General features: G+C 41.5%; 1 protein-coding gene across 1 annotated transcript; it reads right to left on the bottom strand.

The window, feature by feature from the left end:
- Positions 1-22,038: 22,038 nt before the first annotated feature.
- On the bottom strand, positions 22,039-24,404 carry med10 (mediator complex subunit 10). Its single transcript, XM_061255774.1, has 4 exons — positions 24,122-24,404; positions 23,622-23,705; positions 23,293-23,395; positions 22,039-22,438 (listed from the first exon to the last, which is right to left on the bottom strand). Exons 1-4 carry the CDS (start codon positions 24,241-24,243, stop codon positions 22,343-22,345), a joined length of 405 nt encoding a protein of 134 aa, XP_061111758.1. The 5' UTR covers positions 24,244-24,404; the 3' UTR covers positions 22,039-22,342.

Raw genomic sequence — 24,404 nt, forward strand, 5'->3', positions numbered from 1 at the left:
GCACAATCGCAGACAATCAATCTGATTAAGTTGAACACATGACATTTGAAACAAATTATTGCTTTAATCCAGTTAGGTGCATGTAAACATAAAAATAGTCAAAACCCAGAAGCAGTGCATTTTCTACCTCGTTTGTTGATTTTCTTTTCCTCCGTTAAACTCACACTCCAACAAGGTATGCAAAGAATATGTTGGGAACTGCAGCAAGGGCAATTACGGAAGGTATAGAAGAGCAATTAGTTTAAGTGATGGAGAGTGCCAGGCCCCTTGCTGACTGAGGGGAACAAGGTGCCGTGGCTGTTCTGCCACTGATCGGTCGCCTAGCAACTCCCTGAACATACCCAATAGTTCATTGTTCCAGAAAAGTCTGACAATCTGCAGTTCCTTGGCTACTGCAAGCCTTATCAGGATTACAGCAGTCTTAGGTGGCAGATTCAGAGAGCCTGGGTTGGACACTAGGACGTGAACCCATAACCTACTGTGTCTGCAGCCTATTGCCACGGCGTTACGTGACTTGGATGAATCAGTATTGTCAGAAATGGCCTTTTAAGAACGATTATCTCCAGTAATCTCACCGGTCTAGACTGTCTTTACCAGAGGAGGAAAAGAAAGGCAAATAAACACAAAATGAAAATACATGAGCTACGATTAGCTTACGTTTGGTTAAATTATTATTCTGTCACACTCAGTAGCTGATCTGTTTCGGTAGATACTGGACATATTTGTTCATCTCTATTGAGATTTACTAGAGAATTACATGTGTATAGAAGCATACAGCTGATTAATTAATTTCATGGAGATGCACCCTGAACATTTTTTGAAAAGATTGTTTTCCCTTCCTCTCTCTATCTTACGTATATAAGACAAGGACAAGATACTCTAAACACAGACAATGGCAGCATGCAGTATTGTGTAGCCCAGGGCTCCTCGTGAACAATGGAGGAGTAAACAAATCATAAATGAATCATCTCTTTAATTGAATTTCAAAGGAAGAAATGTTCTCCCTCCCCATTCCATACAAAATGTCTCCAGGAACACACAGCGTTATTTACGCCAACTCTGCATGGCTCAGGCAACACACTTCATTCCCTCCGAATCCTTCAGTCTGAATGCGTCTGAGCTCAGGTAATCTCATGGACAAGAAGAAGGATTGGTTTCTCATACACAACAGAGTCTTAAAAGGATAGTGCAATGCTCCTTGTCGAGTATGAAATATAACCACCTTTTGATAATTGCAGCTGCTCTATCCATTAATGTTGTGGGGTTTTTTTTAAATATATTTAGCCTTAAGCAATCATTTTTCTGACATGGAGGTGGAGTCACTGTCCATGTCCACTAACACCTTTCTACAGAGCCCTCCCTTCAGCACAGTGAAAAGTCTGCTCCTCAATCCAAATAAAACCCCCCATTTTTGTAGATTATTAGTACTAATAATCATAATCAATAATACATTAATTAACAGAAATATAATTTTTTTAATGTATATAACTGTATTTTGCGACAAGCCACCATAAACATGACATGCATTAAAGTATAGAACTTTCTGAATACGTATGAAAATATGAAACCTGCAATGAATATGCAATCACATTCACTCTGCATGTCACATGGTAAGCAAACAGCACTAAAGCGATAGCTAGGCAAAGTTACAATTATATGCAGTCATATAAGTGCCACTGCCAAGATGTATGGTTCAAGATAAAGTGAAATAAGGGTTTGTATTATCTTGTATTATGAAATATAAACATAGAGGTTTGGTCTGGATGTTGGCTTTTTAGACGTTTGCAGAGCAGTCTTCCTGACGGACTGGAGAAGGTCATGGGTGAGGACAGGAGAGCCAACAGGAAACAGGAAAGTGAAAGGGTCTGAGAAGGCTATTAGGGGTTGGAATCATTGCTTTAGAAGAGCTCATTCCAAAGGTGCGGTAACCACCAGTGGGTAATGAACTGATTTCTTACAATTTCCCAGTGAAATTGCATCAAAATGCCATTTTTACTATTATGTCAGTTCAAACATGGGAGAACACAGTGATGCATTCCCTTGGAATTTATTCCTGGCTTATATACACTCAGTGAGCACTTTATTAGACATTTATTCGGCTTAGACTTCTACTGCTGTAGCCTATCAACTAAGAGCTATGATGTGTTTTCAGGGATGCTCTTCTGCATACCACTGTTGTAATGTGTGGTTATTTGTGTGTCACCTTCCTGTCAGCTTTAACTTGTCTGGCCATTGTCCTCTGATATCTCTCATTACAAGGTGTTTCTGTCTGCAGAACTGCTGCTCACTGTATTTTTTTGTTTTTGCACAAATCTTTGCAAACTTTATGTCTGGCACCAACAATCCGGTCAAAGTTACTTGGATCACGTTTATTCCCAATTCAGATGGTTGATGTGAACATTAACTGAAGCTCCTAACCCATATCTACATGATTGTATACATTTCACTGCTGCCACACAATTGGCTGATTAGATAATTGCATGAATAAGTAGCTGTAATAAAGTAAAAATGTTCCTAATAAAGTGTTCGGTGAGTATTTACAATACTCTATTTACTTTGAGGGGCTCTTTCTTGATCTAGAGACAACAGATATGCAGTATGCATTATTCCTGTAGTGTGCAATGTGCATTTCATAAGGCATCACAGGTTATACAATGTTATTTACAAGTGCATATGGGTAGAGATAACTCAATTTTGCTTTAATGAAACAAAGCCATTCGCAGGGGCTTCAGACATTAAAAGCATTTGATATCAACCACTGAAAGACCCGGGGATTTGTTTCTATCCTCATGCAGGGAAATTACATTATGGTATTTACCCTTCTAGCCAATGTCCTTATCCAGGGTCACTAACACTGCTTACATTTTAACCTGTTATCCAGTTACACATTGGGAAATGTCCTGAGGCAATTCACATCAAACACAGCACAGAACTCAAGGGTAATGCGCTAGCACCCCGCTGTGAACCTACCCTGAAGGCTAGCTGTAAAATTAGTTTTTCATACATCTGCATCTTGCTGCTGGAGATAATATATTCTCCCATTTTTGTAAAAGGATGAAAATAAGGAACAAGGCTTGAATGAAGCTGAACAAAATGCCTTTTAATTCCACCGGGAGATCAAGGCTTTGCTGTTCCACACTTCAGTCTGACAAGAATACTTTCCTCCTAGTGTGTACAATACCAATAAAAATATTCCTCATGCGTGCTGCTCAAACTGAGAGAGGTTTTAGCACTTTGATCTCCAGTGGGGGAGATCACCGTGGTGTCGACGGAGCGTGAGAATCACTCGGCAAGATCTAGAGAGGGACACTGCAGTATGCATTATAAGCCCGGCGAAATAAGGATGCGTTCACACCCAGCCCTGTGAGCTTCTGAGGCTAATGCCAAGCTGTGGATTCTCCAGAAGCAGCAGACTGATCAGAATGCAGTGGGTGTTATCCCTGACGTGTTTTCGTTATGCACCATCTTTATGCAAGAATGAAAATGAGGACACACTCCTGCAGTAGTTCTCTAACGTTCCCACAAATCTTCCTTTTTGACATCAATACCTTGCTCGTACTTCCTGATAATGAACAGTCGGGATGAGATTAATGTATCCATAAAGCATACAGTGAAGTATAATGTACACATGAAGCAGCAGCTCTAAGCTACTGTCCATAATCGAGCAGGCACAGCTTCACCAAGAAGTCTGTTTACAGGGGAACTGACCTTGTGTATACAAATCAAGAGGCGAAGGTCCTGCCCAGTATGTGGAGACCAGAATCTGCATACAAATGCAAATCACATTTTCTATTCATGTTTCGTTATGTAACTATTTCCTTATGTTATTCGTATTGAGGATGATGTGCCACATAATCTAAAGGCAGTGCATGTACTGCATCAATCTATTTCTAGTGTATGCGCGTGTGTGTGTGTGGGTGTGTGTGTGTCTGTATATGTGTATGTGTGTGTGTGTGTATGTGTGTGCGTGTGCATGTGTGTGTGCGTGTGTGTGTGAATGTGTGCACTTGTGAATGCGTGTATGTGCATGTGTATGTGTGTGTGTGTGTGTGTGTATGTGTCTGTGTGTGTGTGCATGTGTGTGTGCGTGTGTGTGTGTGTGTGAAGAGCCTAATGTCCTCCTCAGTCCCTGAGCTCCTTAACTGTGGGCTGTAGCTCCTCATTACTCAACCTCGGTCCTCGGAAACCGCTGCATCTGCAGCTTTCCGTTACAGCCAGACACGGAGCCACCTGGCGCAACTAATCATTGTTCTTGATTTAAACAATTTTGCTCTACTGCCCAGCTCTGAGAGCATTAGTGTTTTAGAAGACTAGCAAAAAAGCCGTTGGATTCTAGCCACTGAGGTTCAGTAGCCCCAAAATGGCCGACAATTACAGTGCAATTCAGTTTAAGAATGCTTGCTTTTTATAGGCAGTAGTATGTCCTGAGTATTACTTTTCCGCAAGGTGAGATTGAAAGATAAATCTTGAATTGTGAATTTGTATTAAGAGGGCGACACAAGTTGTCTGTCGGTCATTACTTCTGGCATTGTTTTTAAATGAGCTGAGCTAACCCTCCACACCACGCTAATCTTCTTAAAAGAGGAGCTGCACTTTAGCTTGGCAGTCGATCACACCGAGTTAGCTGTTCAATCAGTTATTTGACGGGACATAACTGAGTTTCTACCCTTCTCCTTGAGGGGTGTTCCGTCTACAAAGAGGCCGGTAATTTGATCTTTCAGCCGCTCCACATTGGTCTCCCAGAGGTGCTGTTATCCGTGATTACATTAGACAAAGAGTAAAAGTGTGAGGTCCTCCATCGTTTCATCCTTCAGTGCTGGTGGTCAGGGAGAGCTCATGGCACATGTTCATTTCAGCTGGAACCTTCAGTGTAGTAACTGTGGGTTGCCTTTACCCGTCAATTCAGCCTACTCATTCAAGTAATCTATACCTCAAAAAACATCTAGCAGATTTTTACTTATAGTGTATATGTACTAAAGTACATTTTAAGTCTCAGCACTGGAGGCTGACTTGGGACTTGGGGCCATTGGGTGGATAGCTATTCAAGGGCTGGAGATTAGTCATGAGGATTGTGTCTACATATACAGTACAAAAATGAGCAGAACTTCTGTACTGTTCAGAATTTGGAGCAGGTGCACCAGTACAAAAAAACTGGGTATGAATAGGTTACATAATGTGTAAGTACAGCTACTGCCTGTACATTCAACCAGAGCAGTGATAATGCCAACCCAGCAATCGTAATTCCACTACTGCAGTGAATTGCCTTGTCTACTTTAAAACCAGATAGACTACTGTATCATAACTTTGATATGGGCAGAACCTGATACCATAGGGCAATTACAAAAACCAATCATGAGTGCTATAACAATGCATCTCCTATCATAATGTCATTACAATCTCAATTCAGTGGTAGAGGCAATGTGTGATTGAAGCTGTTTGATTGCCTGTGTGATATGCCTGCTTGGAAATTGGTCCTCTTTAGCCAGAGGAGCTCAGAGTGGTCAAAATGTGCAGAAGCACATGATAGTGAGAACAATTGTGTTAAATGCTGTGAGGTATTGGGGTCAGTGGTGATTTGTGTGTGTGCATGTGTGTGTGTGTGTGTGTGTGTGTGCGTGTGTGCGTGTGTGCGTGTGTCCGTGTGTCCGTGTGTCCATGTGTGTGGATATGTAATATATAATGATATTCTATTCCATATGAAATTATAGTGTATGTTGACCTGCGCTGCTAAAAGTTAAAATTAATTAGTAAAAATTATTGCATAAATGGTATCAAGAGATTGTTATAGCAAGCAAGTTAATTCAAAAATACTTTTTAATCCACCTAAAAGGTATATTTCTGAAATAAATACAGTATTTTATACGATCTTTCTAAATATAATAGTAAAGACAAAATGTGTCATCACAATATTAATGCTGGCATTATGGATATGTTTCTGCCTTCTGGTTCTGTTGGGGGTTTCTACCTTCTCAACACTAGGTTTAGAGTCCACTGTATTCAAGAATGGCGGCACGGATGGTGCAGTGGGTAGCACTGCCGCCTCACAGCTAGGAGGTCCTGGGTTCGAATCCCCGTCGGCCGGGGCCTCTCTGTGCGGAGTTTGCATGTTCTCCCCGTGTCTGCGTGGGTTTCCTCCGGGTACTCCGGTTTCCTCCCACAGTCCAAAGACATGCACGTTAGGCTGATTGGAGAGTCTAAATTGCCCGTAGGTATGAGTGTGTGAGTGAATGGTGTGTGTGCCCTGAGATAGACTGGCGACCTGTCCAGGGTGTATTCCTGCCTTTCGCCCAATGTATGCTGGGATAGGCTCCAGCCCCCCTGCAACCCTGTTCAGGATAAGCGGGTTAAGATAATGGATGGATGGATGGATGGATGTATTCAAGAAATGAACCCATTGTTGCCCAGGGTGCAAAAAACGTCAATATTTTGTTCTTTTCAACACACACAAAAATGCATTCTTTTCTTTTCCTCACTGCCATGTGTGTTTTCTGCATGACTGAAGACACAAAAAGAAATACATTGTAGGAGACAATTGCAGAGAAAATGGCCTTTTCTTTGTTTTAGTTTCAATAATCCTTTTATCTGTGAAACCAAATGCATATTCCAGTGCATTTGTACAACAAGAAGGATGATGGACAACATATAATAACATTTAATATGAGTGAAATTCTATAATTGTTTACAAAAATGGCTTGTGTTTAGTGAGGCAGGAACTAAAATTAGAGTAGCGTATTAATATAGCACTGCCTGGTGCCAGATTCCTCTGCTGTTCCATTTAGTTCAGCAGAAAAACCATTTATCATGAGAGAAATAATAAAATCCAATCAAACTATTTGCCTGGCTGGTGCCTGGGGTTCATGATGCAAGACACTTGTGACCCAATATCTTTCATCAACTCATATTCCAAGATGGCAGTATCATAGAAGCCACACAATGCACATTCTCTAAGGGAGGCTTCAAACAATAGGCACAGTTGGTGTAATAAACTGGTATTCAAGAGGATACCCTTGAGTTGAGAAACAATTACAGTTAGGCCTTCCCCCTCATAAACTAAATCGCATCTGTGAATAAAAGATGTACATGGAAGGAAATAGTCACTCTACCTCTCACATCTCAGACTCATCTCCCCCCAATTACGCTTGGTATCTTCGCATGGCCGGAAAAGAGGTCAGGCTCGGACCTATAAAGGCCTTTTAATTTATGTCTTATTCTTTAAATTAAGTGTTAAGCTGTTTAAGCTTTCCGTCTTCCTAAGCACCGTGTTAATCATCTACAACAGCTAGGCATTCCCACTGAAATAGAAGAGGAGAAAGACCAAACCCGGTTGGGTGAGTGAGCTTCACCAGACCTTGGTTTGAGCGTTCCCAGATGACACCGAAAGGTCATACGGTAGGTTCAGCCCCTGGCTACATCACACTTTAGACTGGCAGATGGGAACAGTGCTCCTGGACACTGCCCAGAGAATGAGTAAGCTTGTTCTTGTCCTCAGAAGCCCTGACCCTGGGAGCCATCTTGATTTAGGCACCGGCTCATTTTATCCCCTTGGTTGTAATATGAATGAGAAGGAAACCTGGAAGCTGACTGTGGGACAGGTGCACTCCTGGTCCTGTTCCCCCTCTCCTCAGACCTTTTGGAGACAATTCGCTGACTTGGGCGGCGAGTCAGCACTTTTAAAGCCAATCTAAATTTGGCTTGCCTCATTGCGCTCATATAGACTGCCCCTCCGCAGGGTGTGACTCGGGCGTTAAATGTAGAAATAATTTATTTCCAACCCTCTTCCATTATTTCAAACACATATAACATTAAGTGTAAGCACCGTGACCGTTTGGAAACGGCATTGATGGAATCGGATCAACGAGAGAACCTTTAGGGTAGGGGCCTGCTTCCTGTGTGTGCACAACAGAGAAAACTTTCCGTCAGCCACATGTTTCCTAGCAGCAGGTGTCTGTCTGTGTACCTGACTCAATTTATGGTTATCTGTTTAGCCAGGCCCTCAGGGACTGTCCCTTTCAACAATGTATGTAGGCTTGTGTATATGCAAGGACACATACACTGGTGTATCTGCTCTCTCACCATGTAACACACAACACAATCCCCAGCATCAGGGAGAGAGAATGATGGGTTCCTTGCTTGTGCTATTGATTCCATTTTAAATCACATCGAAAAGTGAGTGAACAGCCTCTTCGGTACATGCATTTTCAAGAGAGATGATCAAAGCCTTTTGCTCTTTTGTTGGAGAGTGTAATAACTTTGTACCCTGATGCAAGTCACTCATACAGATTCTGAACATGACTCAGTTTAGCAGCAGCTCTGACAATGATACACAACGATTATCGGTCGTGTACGTCTTAAGTAACATCTTGAGCTCTGAATTGTTCAGACTTTTCAATGTGATTTATTACTGTTACATGTCCTCACCTTGTTTTCTGCAAATTCTCATTTAGCTGGGCTAAAAACCAATCATTGAATAGCTTTTTAACAGAGACCGAATTAAAGGCTCTTCGCAGAGAAAAATTTAAATTTTGAAATAGAAGCAGCCTTACTTGGAGAACACCCTCTGTTCCCACGTCGCTAATATCGTTATGTTGCATGCTTCGTTAGGCCTCTACCAATCAAACACAAGGAGGTATTATTCTGTGTTTAAACTGAGCCAGTGGAGAGAGGCATACTGCACATTCATACAAGGAGGTAAATGGGGGGTAATTGGCGTGTAAAACCTTGTTTGTGTGTGCGCAACAAGATGCCCCAAAGTCAAAGCAACCTGTAAACCCATTTTCCTTTATTGTCTGCCAGGCAAGTCCCTATTTAGATGCCATTCAAGTTAGGCCAGCTGTTATGTAATGTTACATAACTCAAACAGTAGCGGTGACCTCTCTCAAGTCAGGACAGGCAATTAAGTGCATCAGTCTTGGTGCAGCAGTTAATTGCTTCTATATATAACAGCTTGAACCGGGCTGCAATCACAGAGCGTGGCAGCATTCTGAACGACGGATTTAGCGGCTGCATTTATTCATGGGGCGAATGCATCTGCATCGAGGTAAAAAATAAAAAAGAGGGACCAACTCGCTCCCCCCCCCCCCCCCCCCCCTAGCACCGGAGCTTACCGCCAGCGCCTTTTCCCTCGTCTGCAGGTTTTTTTGGACTCATCCATATTCCTGTCCGATCCCCGCGTAGGACAGTCAGCCGGGCCCGCCCACATGGGCTCTGTATGCAGCAGGCGCAGCTGCAGGGGATGGAGTGTGTGTGTGTGTGTGTGTGTGTGTTTGGGTGTGTGTGTGTGTGTGTGTGTGTGTGTGTGTGTGTGTGTGTGTGGGTGTGTGTGTGTGTGTGTGTGTGTGTGTGTGTGTGTTTGGGTGTGTGTGTGTGTGTGTGGGTGTGGGTGGGTGTGTGTGTGTGCACACGACACTCTGACCTTGAAGCATTCCCACCGTGGGGCTTTTTGGCACGGGCCGACCGCCCCGCGCATCGCTCGCCCAACTTCCTGAATCCTGGCGCCTCCCGCCTCGTGCCCTGCGCCTGGCGGGCCCGGCGGGGGCGGAGGTGTTATCCGTCGCCCACCGCGTGACTCCTCGCGTGTTTGCGCACGCCGCGACACCTGGAGAAAACGTCACGTCCACCCTCGCGCTCCCCGTCTCCTGCGCCGGCTCATTTGCGCAGAGTGAGGCTTCGCGGTGACACGCTTACCGGGCTACGCGCCTCGCACTGGGGAATATCCAGCATAAACAGATTTTATAATGAGGTCCTACCAGACATCCAGATCAATACTCATTACCAAGGCTTGGCCTGAACTTATCGCTCACCGCAATTAGCGGTTCGGCCGGAAAAATCCAAAACCAATGATTTTTATTTTTTTTAAGGGGGGGGGGGGGGTAATTAAATGAAGCTTCTCATTCCCTTCCTGCGCTTATTTATTATTCCACTATTAAGCAGCGGACTGCCTTTTATTCATCTCTAAGACATAAAGACAAATTAGTTTTAGTTCTGCCACAATGTGTGTATCCCTTTTCATCTCTTTTTAATGCAAGCTTTTTTGGGGGGATCTGTTCACCGTGTGAAGCCCACAGATAGCATGGAGGGCCCTGAGCAGCAGAGCCACACATTGAATCCTGGGAAAGAGCCTCGAGCATCATACATGCTACATGATTTTCGCTCCAATTGAACTCTTTTAATTGCACCCTTGAGTGTGACACGGCTGCTTGTGAAGTTTGGAGCGTACGCACTCCTAGGTTTAACGGCTTTAAGAAGCCTGGCTGGACGAACAACCGCTTTGAAACATACTTGAAATTCTCACCGACTATCCAACATTATTTCCAACACAACATTCCTGGCAGGACACGTAAGGTGTAAAAATGATAGGAGTCTGCTAAGCTCATAGGTAGCATCGCACTGAAGGCAAACATAGACTTGGGTGATGGCTAAGCCCAACAAGGATTCAGCCTTTTAGCCGCCATCAGGCCTGTCCTGAATTTGGCTGTTGTACATCCACTCCCTCAGATAGCGCCGGCTATTATCTTTCTCCACGCCCGAGACAGGACAGTGATTAATTACATCCGAGTGATTCACAGAGACTTGGCATCTGCAGCCAAAGGGCCCAGCACGAGTCAGAGACAATGCGCCTGAGAGAGAGAGAGACGTGTCTCCCTGATTCATGGACAGACCCCACCTCTCGCCTGGCCTCTCCGAGCCCGGTATCTGCCCCTGGCCGCCACGCGGGAGGGGGATGGATGGGTGGGTGACGTCGTCATTGAGGGGCAACATAAAGGGTGGAAAAAGAGGAGCAAATGGCCAGACAATGGCAGGGGAAAAGATCAGTGGCTTTATGGGGCAGGACCAAGCATGGCATTGTCTCTCACATAAAGCTACACACTTGAATGACAAAGGGGGCAGTTCTGTTCTGAAAATTAGGCTATTCTGGAGTCAAATTAACATCTTATTCAACAATCAGGGATTTTAACTTTAACCTTACATTTAATAACGCCCAGGAAAAATGTTAAAAATGGCTCTTGCCATTTATAAATGTACTATCCAACCAAAGTCTTTGGATAGACCAACCATACAGTATATAGTAATATTATTAAATATGAACAATCGGTATTGGTTTGGAAAGGCATGCATTTCTATAAAGAAACTGACATCAATAATCTGTTAGTGCTTTCAATTATTCTTTGTTATCTCATTAAAGAGTGTGCCTTTTCTGAATGGAAAATGGGTTCATGGTACAGTCACTGCCATGGGTCAAATTCATTATAAGAAAAACCCTTTCTTATGTAAGTGCTTTGTATTTGTGTGTGTGATACCAAAACTCATGCATTCAATATGAACCTATGTCAATGTGTATGTATATTTAGACCCACTTTCTGCATTAAGCCATATGACTCGAGTATGCAAACAAAATAGTCTGTGACAAGATTTGAAATTGTGCAGTGATATATATAATGTAATGCAGGAGACCTCAGTGTTCATCCACCTACATTACTATGCTGTGCTTAATGCAGCAACAGAGAGAATATTGTCAACAAACAGTGATAATTAAACCTATGGGACCCCAAAATGCATTCTCTGCATTTTGAATCGAAAACGATGCAACGTAAATTGGCTTTTGCTTGTCAGTAGATCATGGTGCAAAAACTCAGAGATTCAGTAGCTTAAATGAGGACCCTCAGGGCTATGTGGACTAAGACAGAAAAGGAAATTAGGTTTAAATCCCGACAGGAGAACTACCATTGTCAGATTTAATATATTCTTTCAGTTAGAACAATGAAACGCACTGTGAATGTGTCCATCTATAATTTCAAAGCATATAGCCAAAACTACTTTGTGGTGTTCATTTGATAGTGGTGGTGTATTTCATCCATTTTGGACCTTCTTAAAGTAAATTAATCTACCTTAAATGTATATGTGGGGATTATGAGGCACAGTGGTAGCCTCATATCTACGTGCAACAGATTTTGGCAGCTGAGGTGAGTTTTTAGCACAGAGTACTTTGAGATATTTTGAGGGCGGAAATTAAAGGCTCTTTAAACATTAACCCACCATCATCATCATGTAGACAAGTGGTTAAATGTCTGCATAATAGCCAAGATTCCTGACATCAAAAAAAGAATAAGATGGTATGAGCAGAATGACAAGCTCCTGTGTGCAAACATATTTCAAATCTTGTGCTTTAATGAGAAAATGAATCAGTGTGAGAGACATGTCTCTATGGAGACCAGGAGGCCTGAACATTCTCATCAGCAAATAGCAGTGAAAAATACGTATTTTGCCTCTGTGAAAATCCGCACAATGGACATTAACCCACAAGTACCCAGTTCTAATATACACTCAGTGACTACTTTATTAGGTAAACCTGTACACCAGCTTGTTAATGCAAACATTTAATCAGTCAATCATGTGGCAGCAACTAAATACATAAAAGCATGCAGATGCGGTCAAGAGGTTCAGCTGTTTTTCAGACCAAATGCCAGGATAGGGAAGAAATGTGATTTAAGTGACTTTGTTCATGGAATGATTGAATGATTGTTGTGGAATTATCTCAGAAATTACTGATCTCCTGGGATTGTTAAGCACAACAGTCTCTAGAGTTGGAAACATCCAGTGAGCAGCAGTTCTGAGTGCAAAAACATGTGAGAGGTAAGAGAAGGGTCAGACTGGTCGAAGCTGGCAGGAAGGTCACAGTAATGCAAATAACTAAACATTACAACAGTGGTATGCAGAAGTGCATAAAAGCATGCAGACATAATGAAGAGGTTCAGTTGTTGTTCAGGCCAAACATCAGAATGGGGAAGGAATGTGATTTTAGTGAATTTGACCACAGAATGATTGTTTGTGCCATATGGGGTGGTTTGAGTATCTCAGAAACTGTTGATCTCCGGGGTTTTCATGCACAATAGTGTCTAGAGTCTACAGAGTAGTGCAAAAAATTAAAAAACCTCCAGTGAGTGGCAGTTCTGTGGGCAAAAACATCTTGTTAATGAGAGAGGTCAGAGGAGAATGGCCAGACTGGTTCATGCTGACAGGGAGGCAACAATAACTGTATGTCTTCTACATCTACATAGCATGCGCCTCTTTGTCACTGTTATTACAGCGTTGAGCTACAAAATTGGGAAAAATGAACATCAGGAAGAACCGGCCAGAACCTGGCAACCTGGTTTAACATCCTGTAACCAAACTGCACAAGAGCATCAAACTGCAAATTCCTTCGCCTGATTGTCTCCTTGAAGATAGCGGGTGAGTAGCGGGTGATTACACATAAACACACCTCGAGATCGCAGGCCCGCGAGGCGGGCGGAGAGCCTTGTTTATGCGTTACCGAGACGATGGGCCCACTTGACACCACTCAGCATTAACCCAGGCTAGGAAAATGGGGGGCAGTTAGTGCGTGCCGTATTGCGAGCGCTTTTCATCGAGGTTGATTTAGGTCAGTGGACCCATTACTCTGGGGGCAGAATATGAATAACAAAACTGAGCAGCTGTGGAGGCCCTACCTTCCAGACACTGCATGAATATGCATCGTTATCAGAGCTCCGGTCCACACCTCTCCCACCCCCCCTCCCCCGGCACAGACCGCAGAGTCAAGGCGACAACGACAAGGTGGGGGGAGGGGAAGAGTACTCGCCATGGCAACCGTGGTGACAGAAGGCAGAGAGGTCCGCTGCCGCCCGACCCCGCGTCCGAGGGAGTGTGTGTGTGTGTGTGTGTGTGTGTGTGTGTCGGACCGAAATGGAAACACCCTCCGAGGGAACGTAGTGAAAGACTCCTCAGACACTGCCCGTAAGCCCCGCAGTCACGTTCAAAGGGTTAGTATTAGCATAACAAAGACGTTATGGTAATGCTGTGCAGGTAGCGTTATGCATTCTTCGATCCTCGTCGAAGGAAGTCACTCCAGCCCCGAGCGTTTAATCTAGTACAGCGCAGTTGTCCCTCAGACGAGCGATTCAAAGACAGAATCAGAGGTGTGCAGTGGAAACCCCGCAGCGTCACACGCAGGAAGAAAGCACTGATAAGCTGTTGATAGCAATTTGTTGAGCATGCCTCGACAGATTGGTATTTTTTGACTACTTGTCCTAACTATGTGACGGCAAAGAGCTGTGCCGTTTTTGTTGCCTGCTGTTAGGGAAACAAAGACAGATAATTTGTCAAATTTCATGATTTGGTGGTTCCCAGCATGACGTTCTGGGTGTGAGCCTGCTACGTGCTTTTTCAGCGCGGCCTCTTATGAACAAACCAATATCCATTGCATCCCAAATAGTTTTAATTACTTCCACAGCAGCCAATGTAGCGCTAGCGCACACACAACATATCGATGGAAGGGAACATGCTGCATGCAAGCTGCCTGTGACCAAGCACTGAAGCAATGGCACGCTAATGAAATGAAACCCATTTACATTAGCAATGCAGGACGGAACAGGTGAAAAAGTGGTATGAAGAAGGGTAAAATGGGGAGAAGGTAACCACGGTAACAAGTGAAGCAGCTACATGACAACACACAGGTGGAAATGCAGAAACATGGTCACCTTGGTGAATCACCGGATTACGAAGTTTTCCATCAAATATCTTGCTTATGTACAAGCATTCTGGCCATGTGTCCCTGAGTCATTGAGACCAGACTTCCTCGAATTGAACAGCCTATTGTAAAGAAATACCCAAAGTACGCAATAGACTGCTTATGCTCCAGAAAATCAGACCTCGACCTGCGTCCTCATGGTTGTATATCTCTCACTCTGTCTACAATCAAGTACGTGCGTCACTTTTCTGTACACCGGTGTGATGATAAGGTTTCATCAGGCACTTCCTGGTAACAAAATGACGCTAACTGTGAAGAGCCAGGCAGTACTGAAGGACAGGATGCTTTTCGCTAGGATTAACACTGAGCAATGACATCACATGCTAAAAACTCATTTCGTTTCTGCCATATAATGGCAATATCTTTCGTATGTGACGTCTGTTTCTCTGCCTCGTGGTCTCTGAGGACTGTTTCTTATTTACTGCAGTCTGTAACCACAAAGCAGACAGTGCTGCACTGTTGGTTCCCATAAGAGAATGGCACTTAATTCTGAGCTGTGCTATTCAGACTGTTTTAAAGTCTATGCTATCTATGCTAGGACACGAAAAGTCATCCATTTTGATTGGCAAAAATATATGTGTCAGGATGGTATTTGTATTTCTTTTCCTTGCTGTGGTAAAACATTGAGGTGAAACGTTTCTTCAGACGAATACTGAACACATATTCATTCTCATACAGAATAGTCAGAACCTTGACTAACGGTCAAATTTCAGCCTCTAATTTCTGGGGATTGTGCAAGTTACAATAATGAATCTATTACGTAGACTCCCAATGGAATTTGGGGGCATTTAAGATGGAGGCTCCTACTGTGGTTCCATGTAGCGATGTGAACACTTGCATGCACTTCAATGAAAACTAACTATTCTCATATTTAATTAAACTCTTATCTTAGATATTCATTGACTGGTATCCAGATAGGTTAATAGGCTACTTTCAAGTACGTTTTATCATTAAACATAATTGATTTTGTCAATGAATAAATAAATAAATAAATAAATAAATAAATAAATAAATAACAGAAATAGAGAATGCTATGTCGATGAAAGTAGTCGTGTTTAGCACTATGTGTCATATATTCTTTGCATGCAATGACTGCAGGAAGTCTGTGAACTATAGACATCACCAGGTTCTTCACTGCCTTAAGTCTCAACAGCATATGAAAGACTTGGCCAGTCAATAGTTTTATAGTTTTTGGCTTTGAAAAACCTCTTTGCTTTAGCAGTGTGTTTCGAATCATTGTCCTGTTGTAGGATTAATTGCCGTCCAACAGGTTTGTAGGTATTTGCTTGAACTACACAGATAAACATGCTTCCGTACACTTCAGAATTCATTCTGATGCTGCTATCAGCAATTACATCAATGAAGACAAGTAAGCCAGTGCCTGTGGCAGGCGTACAGGTCAAAACTATAACACCCCCACCACCAAGTTTCACAGATAGGGAAGTGGTGCTTTCATTCTTGGGCAGTTCCTTTTTGCCTCCACACTTTGCTCTTGCCCTCGCTGTGAAACAAGTCTCATCCATCCACATAACTTTTTCCAGAACTCTGCAGGCTCATTTACGTACATTTTAGCAAACTGTAACCTGTTTTTGCATCTAACTCTTGCAGTGTAGCCTATGTAATTCTGTTCATGAAGTCTTCTGCGGACAAAAGACACTGAAACATTCACGCCTTCCTCCTGAAGAATGTTTCTGATCTGCCGGACAGGTGTTGGAGGGTTTTTCTTCATTTTGATTATGATAGTCTGTACTGTAATCTTCCTTGGCCTACCAGGCCCTTTGCGATTACTGAGCTCACCAGTGCTCGCTTTCTTCTTAATGATGTTCTAAATAGTTTGGTCTATGTCTCGGACACTTTTTTCTTATTTCTCAATCTCACAATAGCTTTCTTGACTTCCTTTGGCTTCCTGTTGACAAACACCAGAGTTGTGCCAAAGATTTTGGTTGCCTTTGGAGAAACATGCACTAAGGAAGCAACACCTGACAGAAGCACATCTGAAGCCATTTGTCCCAAACATTATGGTGCCCTAAAATGGTACAAATTATATTAAAAGGAGCAATAATTTCTAAATGGTAAAACACAAATATATACAAAAATACCCTTTAATAATAGTTAGAAGAGTAAGATAATTTAGCCACTGCACTTTAACCACATGTGAATTGTTTCATTACAAATCTAGTACAGAGCCAAATCAAAGAAAAATAGCTCCAAACTCCCAAACATTATGGATATCATCATTAAATAAATATGTATGGTCATTAAACATTTTGTTTTATATTTAATAATAAAACAAACTTGAATGTATTAGCTTACTTGGAAACCTGGAAGTTGTGAAAATTAAAAAAAAAAAAAAAACCTCCCTTCCGTCCCAGGAGAGATGGATGTCTAATGAAACATTCACCTTCATCTGAAAGTTCCTGAAAGTATTCATGTGTTTGGTTAGGTTCAGTAAGGGAAGACTCTGACAGCCCCATCGATGGTATTACTCTTCATTAAAGCCTAGACAGGTTACTCACTGTGGTCATTTAAACTACTGCAACATTTATTGCACAGTGAGACCGGCTATCATATACATTATTAATAAGATAAAGCCTTGCATCCCACTTTTTACATACTGTGTTGCCACTGCAGAAATGAACCCTTGGCAAGGTTACCTGGGTAAATGTAACCAAATACTGAGATAAGTACAAATACTATTTGGCTGAGTGAACACAATTTTAAAGTGAACACAATTGAGACTGAAATGCTATACTTAAAAAATAAGTATATGATTCATGTACATGTTTACTAGTTGACTAGATTGTAAAGCAACTAAAATGCAAAACCTTATTTTGCAGGATTAAACTTTCAGGATAAAACTGAATGTGAATACTGAAGGGTATTATTATGTTTCCTGTATATATGAAATTAAGGTCTAGCACCTGCTCACGGTGATTAAATGTGAAGAAAAATGGTGATAATCAAATTACACTACAGAATAGAATTATCCCAATGTAAAGTACATTACGTTTCACTTAGGAAGAAATGTAATAACAAACTGAACATGGACTTTAGTTTTGCGCATGATGAAAGAATGTGAATATTTAACTGTGAATTTTTGAACATTTTACTGTGTGTGAATTTTATGAAAAACATAATTGGATTTTACCATGAAGGCCACTGTGCAGCAGGGAAAAAGGAAAAGCAATAGAGGGATTAAAATGAGCTCTCATCGTGTCTGGCTTCAGTTGTGCTCAACACCCGACAGAAGCAGTTTTAGTCAGTACAGAAATGTAAATGAGGTAATAAAACAGGATTAATGCATCATTTCTATCCGCAGACCTGCTGAAATTAATGTCAAATTAAAGTACCTCATTCACTTGAGTGATGAAATCCAAAGTATTATTTAGAACTACGTCTACCACAAGGTTTCTGCAGTGTGTGTGTGTGTGTGTGTGTGTGTGTGTGCGTCAAAATATTGAGCACCGGCAAATCACACATCACTAACCTCAATCAAAACAATCAGGTTGTGAACTATTTTCAATAAATAGTTCAATGAATATATGACAGTGGTGACATATGTCAGAAAGTATTGATCAGATCAATAGAGGGTTCACTTGATTGGTCCAAAATTGATTCACAGACATGTTTCCATGTATCCAGTTTGTTACATGTACACAGTCAGACAGTCCTTAGTATCAAGGGTGAACTTTAGTTTGAATATGGGGGGGTCTACGACTGCTGACCAGAATATGCCAATCACAACATCAACTCCCCCCATAAATTACACACAGCTTGGTGTAGGTGAGTTGTTTCCAACCGTGTTCCTGGTTTCCATGTTAGACCCTAAAAACAAGGTCAGGTGGGCTGTATAATCAACTGATTTATTAGTTTGAGAACAACAATGGGATCCAACATACCCTGAAGTTCTCCAGGAACAGGGCTGTACACCGATTGTCCAGATAACAGCCTCTGCCCCTTTCACCAGCCACAGCCTGCAAACTGTTGTAGTATCTGACGGTGTCATTGTATTGTTTTTGTGATTTTACACATGCAGAAGACAAGCATGCGTTTCCATTATCTCTGAAAGGGATCATCCCATCACTTCAAAACTACCCATCCATTATTCGACCCGCCTACTCTTGGTCATTACATTACATTACATTATTGGCATTTGGCAGACACTCTTATCCAGAGCAACGTACGGTTGATTAGACTAAGCAGGAGACAATCCTCCCCTGGAGCAGTGCAGGGTTAAGGGCCTTGCTCAAGGGCCCAACGGCTGTGCGGATCTTATTGCAGCTACACCGGGATTAGAACCACTGACCTTGCATGTCCCAGTCATTTACCTTAACCACTAGGGTGGTGGGGGTGGAGGCTGGAGCCCATCCAAGCATACAGTGGCTGGGAGGCAGAAACACGCTCTGGACAGGTCACCAATAGCCCAAAACCAAATAGCACCAAAGCAAACAAAAGTAATGTGTATGTAGGTGCAAGTTGCTGATATAAAATATTACTCTGAACCTGAGAGCAGTGTTTAGATATGGTCCATTCAGTCTACATTTAGTTTTCTTTCTTTTTTGTGAATAGAATTACCAGATTCTGAATATCCAGACACTTTCACATATTGCCTATATTATTCAATGTTAACTGAAACATTGCAGTTTAAAAGTTTCTTTCCTAAGGGAACTACAGCAGCACTATCATAAATTCAAACCTGCAACCGTTGGGTTTCACAGTCATCTCACCAGTACTCCACTCTGTTAAGTGTTTGTTGGAGAATGCATCAGCTGGTTGGCAGTAATAATTAAAGACGCTGGCTACGGAACGAAGACTGGAATGTTAGGTAATGGAGCCGGCCTGCATGCTGGTACTGGATCATGTCACTTCGAGGTGGCCTTTTGTTTCGGTCAAAACTCATCACAGCTGATTATCTCACAGTTCCAGGAAGGCCGCGCTCAGATGACTTCACCCCACTTAGGGATGTTTTCTCCTGCTAGACAGCACATACTTTTCTCCGGGGAGAATTTGGCACCCTTTACCTTTAGAACAAAAAAAAAAAGGTTAGGCTTACCACTAGTTTTACTGAAAAGATCAACCCAAAACTGCTGCAAAGATAATCTCCTGCAGCTTTTCTTTTTCAGTTTTTAAGGCTGACATTTATGGGTGATTGCAAGGTTCTGCTCAATTCTCATTTCATTCTAACCATTACACTGGAGAGGTGCTAATTCACATTATTAATGCCAATTCCATTTTTTTCCCATAAGGTTGAGCAAATTATATAAATTAACATAGCCATTACAGGGATTCAGACTGTGCAGTAAGGGTTGAGCATCCCGACCCTTCTTGCGAGAACAGCGTATATCTACGCCATGTCGGTGTAAGCACATTAACCACAGCAAATAAAGCACAGAATCAATAAATAGCCCCGGAATGCAGTGTTTCTATATTCTTTTTTGCCTTCAGAAACAGATCCTCGAGTAGAATGTAAATGCAACTTCAAATGAGTTTGAGGGTAAGATTGGGAGCAGGGAAAGTTATCTTGGGTCTGTTGTCAAGGGAGGAAGTTAAGCAAGTCCAACCCCCACCACACACACACACAATCTTGATTACTTGGGCAGTTTGTGCTTGACATGTTTTCCTGTCAACAACTTGCGAAAAGCCCTTGACTGAACTAGTTTTCTTGCTGTTCCCTTGAGGTATTCCTCGGCGTCATACTCGGCTTGGTAAATGTAGTTCACCAAGTTTCTCCACATTAAGCCTTGTGCCCATGTCACTTACAGCTGTTCTCAAGAAATCCTCACGGGATTTGCGAGTGAACATCTTTGAAGCTCTTGCTGAGGGAATAATGCCAAAACTGCGCACAGAAAAAGCGCCAAAAGAACCTTGCTTTTTGCATGCTTTATGCGTGTGCGGCCAGTGCTTTCACCATCCTAACTGGAAAAATAAACAAATACTCTTAAAGCGTAATACATATTTTTACAGCCATGTAAAGTAGCTTAGCACAACAACCAACGACATTTTGTTTCCAATATTAATTACTGGAGCATATGCCTGTAGAAATTTAATTTCATTATAAAACACTCACTCATCAGGCACTCCTGTGAATTTATCACAATGATATCTTAAGAGCACCCTTAATTAATGTTTATGTAATTGTTCATTATTTAACCTGTCATGGTAAATAGTGCATTAGCTAAATAAAGTAGTTGTGCAACATGTGTTCATTACAATGCAAACTTGATTAGTCAACTCAGTGGTGAAGCTTTTAAACCACCTACTACATGTTTAATTTGCAATGCACAGTAATATTAATGAGCACTTATTTGATCTAGATCAAAGCAAGATATCAGGAAATGACCTCAAACAGCCATGAGCGTCCACACATTTCCAGGCAGAAGTGGCAGACCATGGGGGATGGGCTGGCCCACCAGTAAGGCTTTAAGTTTAAGAGTTTGAATGATAGAGGACAAGCCTTCTTAGAAAATCGATTCAGGAGAGCTGACGGAGGAAAAATGAAGAATCCAGCACTGACTCGCACCTCCATCCATTCTGGAGATCTCCAAGGAAGATAAGGCACCTGATAAAGAAGGGCAATTTCCCCCTTCTGGCCCAGGACATTGTGCATCAAGGTCACTGGAGGAGCCTTGGTCTCCTAGTCGCCTCAAGCGGAGCTGGGTGTTTTGTCCCCACCTGAATGCTTTCAGATAAGCCTTTGTTGTAGGACTGATGAGAGAACATCAGAAAGGACTGCTTGATCAATCACTGCAACAAATTAATGTGCAAGGCCACAACACAAGGTGGAAGATTAAATGTACCAGGGGCAACTGATGCTTGGCTGTCACTGATGCATGGCAGCTAAACAGGCCTTATAAACAGAAGGCTGCCCTTGTATCATTGGGCAACATGTGAATGCAGAACTGCTTCAACACCCAAATGGTACATAATTGCATTCTAGAACAGTATAGTATAGTATAGTATAGTATAGTATAGTATAGCATAGTATAGCATAGTATAGTATAGGGCGGCCTGTAGTGTAGTGGTTAAGGTAAATGACTGGGACACACAAGGTCAGTGGATCGATCAGAGCAGGGTACTAGAAATATCCAGGTGTCCCTTTGGATAAGATTATATACTCTATGTCAAAATGTAATGCAATTACACACAGGTTGCCCTGAATAGGGTTACCTACCTACTGAAGAAAATGAGTCAAGGGTCATCTCAATCATATTTAAGAACCAATGTACTTACAATGAGAGAGGAAAAAACAAAAAAACATTGAATATTCATGTGATCCAGTAGGGAAGTCCGTTTTGGCTGTAGCCTTTCAGATAAATCTATACTGTTTTAGCTTGAGTTTAACAAACTGCACCTGAAAAATAATCACCTATGCAGCAAAATGGAAAAACTCTACAGTACAGTGTGAACTGAAAGAAGCTGGAAAGAATTCAGAAAAACCTGCCATCGAACGCTTTGCCGCAATGAATAAAACAAACTGCTGAATCCCAAACTCATTTATTGAAAAAACATTTGGTTCTGTAAAAATTAACAACATTCCTTTTCCCTGACTTATCCATGTGTTACAATCACACATTAATAATTCCACTCCTTATGGTATTACTTTAGTGGCACAATCAATGTCACAAGACACTGCTACAGCATGTACAACTGTATGAGCACTGCTTCAGTATAAAACATAATGAACCACAAGTTTAAATGGCATAGAACTATTTTCATGAAGGTACTGTATATACATATGTACATTAAGCTTCTGCGATGTTTTCACCAGAAGGCTAGCCACTATGATGGCGGATCATCCCCGTGAATAGCTTTATACTTGGCCATCTCTTCTGGAAAAACTTTCCCCAACTCAGAAATGAGAAGGCTTTTAAATTTCTGGAAAGGGGAACAAGAGGAAAAAATATTAGACTGAAGGAGTAATTATATTTCCAAACAGATCCAACGTTAAGAACAGGCGTGGATGTTTAATAATCACTTTTAATCATGCTTATTGCATCTTGCATTTTTATCCAACTTGATTTTTCTATGATAAGTTCTATTCACACATTATTGCCTTATGTTGTATTATATGTCCACACACTGAAATTATGCAAAAAGTGTTAATTAATGCAAGTCAATTAACAGTCCAACTTCTGTAAAGCTGAATCAATCTATGATAGGAGACTTGTCATTGCAAGACAGTTAATACTTTGAACGCTCCATAATATTGTGGTTGGATCGGTATCGGTATTAATAATAGATTTAGAAAATAGTTTCAACCTAAAAGAAGATTGAGGCTGATATGAGGTAACACAAACGCTCCACGTTTGATATGCAGCTGATTCTGCAAATTAACCCAAGATGTCATGCTGCAAAAATAACCCAATCATAATTAACTTAAACTTTTTTTCATTTGTTATTTTACCAGCAAACCTCATCTGCAAAGCTATGTAGACTCCGTAGCTTTGAAGACTCATGTGCTCTGCTTCATAATGAAGTAGATATGGTGCTATACAATTACAATTTTGCTTTTTTCTATCATAAACTGATGTCTCAGCACAGCTAGTTCCTTCAAGAATGTGGAAATTTTGCGGGAATTTGGTGGCAGCGTTCATTTGTGCTATAATGTAAATTACAGAGGTACTTAAAAGCGAGGAAGCATTGTGCTTAAAAAAGAAACTTTTAAAAAATGTTTTATTAAGAAACTTTCGATAAAACAGAAGTGCTAATGTGCACAACAGTTGACCTACCGTCATGGTGTCAATCTTTCCTTTCACTTGTTCATTTTTTGCCAGGGCCCTCTCCAAACACTCTTTAGTATACAGCTGAGGGTTACGACCCTGATCAATGTACCTGTCCAAATAATCCACAGAGGATACAGTAACAAATTAAAGTTATGTTGGAACAGAAGGGCTCGTCAGTAAAATTGAAACAACAAAATACATGTTAATAAAGCTTGTGCGAATGGAATTTCATTAGCTTGAAATTCTTAAACACACTGCTTGTATTGTATTTTATAGTGAATATGCTGTCTTACTGGTGGCAACTGGCAGGCGCTTATTAATGAGAAATAGCTTACTCAAATGCTTCCAAGGGAACATTAATATCGTGCAGTTGTTGACGACACTTCTCAATGTCCTGCAATCCTGTGATCATGAAATTCCTGAAACAGAGGATTTATTTACAGTTAGCTAGCTAACTAGCTAGCACACTCATATCTTAGACAGCTACAAGCTCATCAACTACCTAGCCACATTATTTCCTGTAACAAGTTAATTAAGTTAGTTATTTACGTGTACCGTCATCTCAAGCAGTTAAAATTATGTGGCTAAGACAATAAAACCATTTTACAATCAGCAGGACTAGGTAATAACATAGATAATTAGCTACACTCTTAGTTAGTTAGCTAGCTAGCCATTTAACGAGCCAGAAGAAAACAAATTTGAAAACCTTTGGAAAGTTAAAACTGTCTCTGTAGTACTTGCATGTGATGTGAACTAATATTGCATATTTAAAGGAAACTAGATACATTAAAAAACGTACAAGCCTATTTAATGATAGCACGCGAGATAAACTTACAGTTTTTGGTTGAGTCCAGTCTGACTACTCGGTTGAAAGTCGCTGACGATGATTCCTAATTGTCTGATATTTTCTATGAACTTCTCTAGGTGCTCTTCAAGATTATCGAATTTTTCAGCCATGTTACACTAACTAAACATAAATTTATGCCTCACACCCCTCGGGTAAATACTACTGAAGACAATACAAAATTATACAATTCTAGCTAGAAACTGAAACAAAGCAAACGCACATAGGCTCATCACACAGCGTCCATTTTGTTGAACTGCTTTCCGGCAGAATA

This window comes from Conger conger, chromosome 9 (genome assembly GCF_963514075.1).
Source record: "Conger conger chromosome 9, fConCon1.1, whole genome shotgun sequence".
Classification (NCBI taxonomy): domain Eukaryota; kingdom Metazoa; phylum Chordata; class Actinopteri; order Anguilliformes; family Congridae; genus Conger; species Conger conger.

Coding starts and splice junctions, on each gene's coding strand:
- med10 (XM_061255774.1), bottom strand. CDS start 24,243: ATGGCTGAAAAATTCGATAATCTTGAAGAGCACCTAGAGAAGTTCATA. Junction 23,396..23,621: donor GTTCCCTTGGAAGCATTTGA/GTAAGCTATTTC, acceptor TTATTTGGACAG/GTACATTGATCAGGGTCGTA. Junction 22,439..23,292: donor GAAAGATTGACACCATGACG/GTAGGTCAACTG, acceptor TCCCCTTTCCAG/AAATTTAAAAGCCTTCTCAT.